This window comes from Lathyrus oleraceus, chromosome 1 (genome assembly GCF_024323335.1).
Source record: "Lathyrus oleraceus cultivar Zhongwan6 chromosome 1, CAAS_Psat_ZW6_1.0, whole genome shotgun sequence".
NCBI classification, from domain to species: Eukaryota; Viridiplantae; Streptophyta; class Magnoliopsida; order Fabales; family Fabaceae; genus Lathyrus; species Lathyrus oleraceus.
Genome location: NC_066579.1, coordinates 429,043,635 through 429,048,195, shown reverse-complemented (window position 1 = coordinate 429,048,195; position 4,561 = coordinate 429,043,635). Strand labels below are relative to the sequence as shown.

At 27.7% G+C, this 4,561-nt stretch overlaps 1 protein-coding gene across 1 annotated transcript; it reads right to left on the bottom strand.

Moving 5' to 3' along the window:
• Positions 1-939: 939 nt before the first annotated feature.
• LOC127079574 (gibberellin 2-beta-dioxygenase) lies at positions 940-3,306 on the bottom strand. Its single transcript, XM_051019959.1, has 3 exons — positions 2,720-3,306; positions 2,165-2,519; positions 940-1,380 (listed from the first exon to the last, which is right to left on the bottom strand). The coding sequence occupies exons 1-3, from the start codon at positions 3,130-3,132 to the stop codon at positions 1,129-1,131; spliced, it is 1,020 nt and encodes a 339-aa protein (XP_050875916.1). The 5' UTR covers positions 3,133-3,306; the 3' UTR covers positions 940-1,128.
• Between the last annotated feature and the right edge of the window lie 1,255 nt (positions 3,307-4,561).

The following is a 4,561-nucleotide window of genomic DNA, read 5'->3' as shown; positions in this document are numbered from 1 at the left end:
TTCAATATTCTCATCTTAATTTTTCTTATTTCTCTATTTTCTTATCATTAAAATAACAACTTCCACCATTGATTCACCTTGAACAAGTTTGATCTTATTCCAACATATCTCTTATTTCGTTATCTCTTTACTTTTAATTTTACTTTGAACTATTTTATTCCACCTAAATTTTAAAGGAATTATTTTTTAAACCGTGTATAATTCAAACAACAATTTCTTGTGTTTTTGTCTCTTTCATATCATCCATCTCGCATCAAATAGAGGTTTACCAACGAATATCAGAAATTCCAAAGGAACAAACGATGTAACTCTATGGATGGTTATGTAAATTTTTATTTATATTATAATGAATAGTTCTGATATCAATTGACAAATATTGGGATTAATACACTCCCATTTGAGGAAAAACTCAATAAGGAATCCAATCATATTTGAAAGGATTCATAACACAAAAATTTAAATACTCTTTATTCCAAAATAAATGTTACATTTATAAATATTATTTGTTTTAAAATAAGTATTGTTTTTTGTTTTGAATGCACTTTTAGATTTGATTTTCCAATTATATTTTTAATTAATATTTTTAATTTATTATTTCTCTAACTTTACATTAATGATAATTTGATAAAATTTCTATTCTCTTTATTTATAATAATTAATAAAGATAATCTGATAAAAAATTATTCTCTTTTTCATTTATCACTTTTCTTACGGAGATAATAGTTTGATAAAGGTTTACCAAAATAAGGTTTAGGCACATCCCATCATGCACATGAGAGATCCCTTTACACTTGCAAATTTATTGAGATTCTCTTTCAGCTTATAATTGTGCACACAATTTAAATTTTCCCATACTCAATTACTCCTTTATATTAGAAATGGCTTTGAAATGTACAACACAAGAAAAAATGCAGAAAATGTATAACACAAGAAGATAAGAAAAGATAAATGACTAGGTTTTGATTGCAATATAGTGACTATTACATTGAAAATAATAAACAAGAAAGATAAAGAGGAATGACATGGTAAAGAAACAACCTATTCATTTTCTATAAATATATATGTCAAAAAAGTAGAGTCAACTATAGGAATCCCCCAAAAAGAAAGTCCAAATAGCATGTGCCAAAATTATTTGCCATAAGTTATTTCAAAAGGCCCAAGTCTATAATCAGCCAGCCTTGAATTATACATAGCTTTCTTGTACTCACACCACGTGAACTCTTTGTACAAACTTTCTTCTTTCTTTAACAATAGTGATGCTATAGGCACTATCTTTTCACTTAAGGCTGGTCCTCCAAAGTATATCATCGACAACCTTGACTTTGTTGTGTCAGATAAAACCCTATGTTTTACACTTTTGAACCTACCATTAGTCAATACCTGCATCCATTTCAACACACATATATATCATTCAACTATCTTGGAATCCATTTCAACACACATATATATCATTCAACTATGTTGTTGGAATTTTTTATGTAAAATATTCAAGACATGTGATGGATGTTTGGTTCTTTTTGTACTAAAAAGGTTATGTGAGACTTGTGTCAACACGACACTTAGAAAGAGTATAATAATTGAAGACCTCTTATGGCATGCAACTTGATCAAGATTGATGTCGCATTCACATTTTATTAATATTCTTTTGCTTTAAAGTTTATTTGTATTCAACCTAATATCAAGATTCTAAGACAAACTTTCTTTTTGATTAATCAAATGGTCTCCATAGTTTGAATAATTCAACTATTGACATTTGTAAAGAATTAAGTTATAGAGTGAATATGCATTTCATTTTGGATATTCTGTTTTTGTTTTCAATAAATTTGGAGAGGAATGAATCATAAATCTTAATTCAACCCTAAAAAAACGGTGAAATTAACTGACATCTTAAGTCAACACGAAAATATCAGAAATTTAAGTTCAACCCAAAAAATCGGGATGAAGGAATCAGAAAACTTTGCTATGCAGACTCTATTGGAGTGTTTCAAGTGTCCGCCAGACATATAAAAAAAAGCAAAAAAGTAGAAGGAATTTTGGCTCAACTCGACTTAAATGACGGGCTATCAGCCGGCCCATTTCAACTAAAATCAAGTCACTATACGAGAAAGAATTTTTGTTTTGAAATCAAAGATGCAAAATGGAGAGAATCCATAAGTGTTCGAACCTGGAGAGTGTCACCAACATTGATGTAAAAGGAAGTATGATCAGGTGGAACAGAAACCCATGTTCCATCATTAAGACAGATTTGCAGACCAGAAATGCTATTAGATCTCAAGACAGAAATCACTTGTGGGTCTGTATGCTCCCCAAACCCTATTAAATTCTTTCCATTTAATGCTCCTTGTTGCACTTCAGGGCACGGTGGATAATGGTTTACTCTGAAACAAGAATCACTTTTCTCATTTCTCAATAATCTACTTAGCACATTCCTAGGCTCAATCTCCAATCCATCAGCCATTAGTTCCAATACTAGATAACACATTTTCTTCATTGCTTCAATATAATCTTCCACAACAGTCCTGCAAAATATCACCAGAATCAATACATCAATTATTCAATGAATCTGAAAATAAAATATTGATTTACATCATTGATAAAATGGCCGCAATATGACTCTTTCTTCAAGTATTTTCATCAAAATTCAACTTACTTGTAAAAAATCTTAATATTAAAACCACAATAAAACAAAAAACAGGGGACTCTGTTTAGAAAACATTACCTTAAATTTGGTCGATTTTCACGGAAAATGGTGAGTGACTTGTTAGAGATAACATCAGGGTTGGTATTGAGAAGAATATATTCAACCCAACCAACATCACCGTTTGATCCAATTTTCTTACTTCCATAACCAAAAGGGTCGGGAGGACCAGCTCTGTCTTTCTCCGACTGCGATTTTCTGAAGAATTTAACTGCTTCGTTTTCCAAATTTGAAATAAGTTCCATTGGAACTCCATGGTTGACAACTTTGAAGAAACCAACTTCCTTACAAGCGTTGACAATTTGTGTCTTTGCTTCTGGGTCTGTGACGTCGATGATAGGTATTCCATTGAACATAGTTGTTGTTGTTGTTGGTTTGCATGGTGATTTGGGAAGAAGGAAATTGTTTAAGGATGGTTTAGACAAAACAACCATGATTCTTGTTTGGTTTTTTGGTGTTAACAAGGAGAGGAACAAGAAAGAGAAAGATAGAAGAAATTGCGATTGGAATTGTAATGCATGAAAGATTAGGGAGAAGCGTTATGTATATATATAGACCCATATGGCTTTCATTGACAGCTTGGCATTCACATTTATACTATCGAGCAAGAGAGAGAAAGAGAAATAGAGTGAGAGAGAGAGAGAGAGAGAGGATATGTAAGTATATGTGAAAACGTAATTTTCATCTTTATTTTTTCTTTACATTCACATTGGTTTTTGAGTATATATATATAGAGAGACTATTTTTGTACGTGAGAATAGTAAAAATGAATAAAGATTATTTGATTAATATTTATGACGAGAGAAAGAGACTGATTTTTGTACGTGAGAATAGTAAAAATGAATAAAGATTATTTGATCAATATTTTTGACGAGAGAGAGAGACTGATTTTTGTACGTGAGAATAGTAAAAATGAATAAAGACTATTTTATTAATATTTATGACGAGAGAGAGAGACTGATTTTTGTACGTTAGAATAGGAAAAATGAATAAAGATTATTTGATTAATATTTATGACTGCGATTAAATAAGTATTTAAGTTAATCATGTATCAATAACATAGGTTAATTTTATACTTTGAATGATTTAAATTAGTATTTACTAGTATATGTTGAAATATGATTTACTTAAATATTTATTTAATCTCAGTCATAAATATTATCAAAGTTTAAGATAGTATTAATTAGGTTTTTGTCAAAATTACTTATAAATAAATATTACGGAAAGAGAAAAAATAAAATAAATATAATAAATAATTAAAAATATTATAAGTAAAAAAAATTATTATTTAAAAAATAATCATAATGGTTAGATATGGTATAATATAAAGAAAATATATTTCAAAATTAAGTGAACGGATTTTTTGGGATGAGAAATATTAACTTTATTAAATTTGAAATGATAAAGTCAGTAGTTGTATTTTTAGAGTTCAAACCGTGTAATTAGGAGAAGTTATAATTTAAAATTATATAGTTCTTTGATTAAAAATATTAAACTATTATTATTGCATACTAGAAATATCTATTAATAATATATAATAAGGTATGATATATTTTTCTTGGTATTCTCATATAAAATTATCGACGTGGCATTATTTTAAAAAGTAAAAATATTTAAATTTGATTATAGTTTAATTTAATTTTTTATTTTATTTTATTTATGATATATATTTTTATATTTTAAATTCAAACTATTTTCATATATTCTCAAATTTTCTCAATTTTTGCATTAAAATTAATGATGTTTTTAATTTTTTATTTATATTTTGTATTTGTAAAACTTCATAAATACTTTTATATGATAATTTGTAACCTTTCGTTATATAAAATAAGATACATCTTCAATTTAAAATTTAAAAATGTG

Coding starts and splice junctions, on each gene's coding strand:
- LOC127079574 (XM_051019959.1), bottom strand. CDS start 3,132: ATGGTTGTTTTGTCTAAACCATCCTTAAACAATTTCCTTCTTCCCAAA. Junction 2,520..2,719: donor GAAAATCGACCAAATTTAAG/GTAATGTTTTCT, acceptor GATATTTTGCAG/GACTGTTGTGGAAGATTATA. Junction 1,381..2,164: donor ATGTTGGTGACACTCTCCAG/GTTCGAACACTT, acceptor AAATGGATGCAG/GTATTGACTAATGGTAGGTT.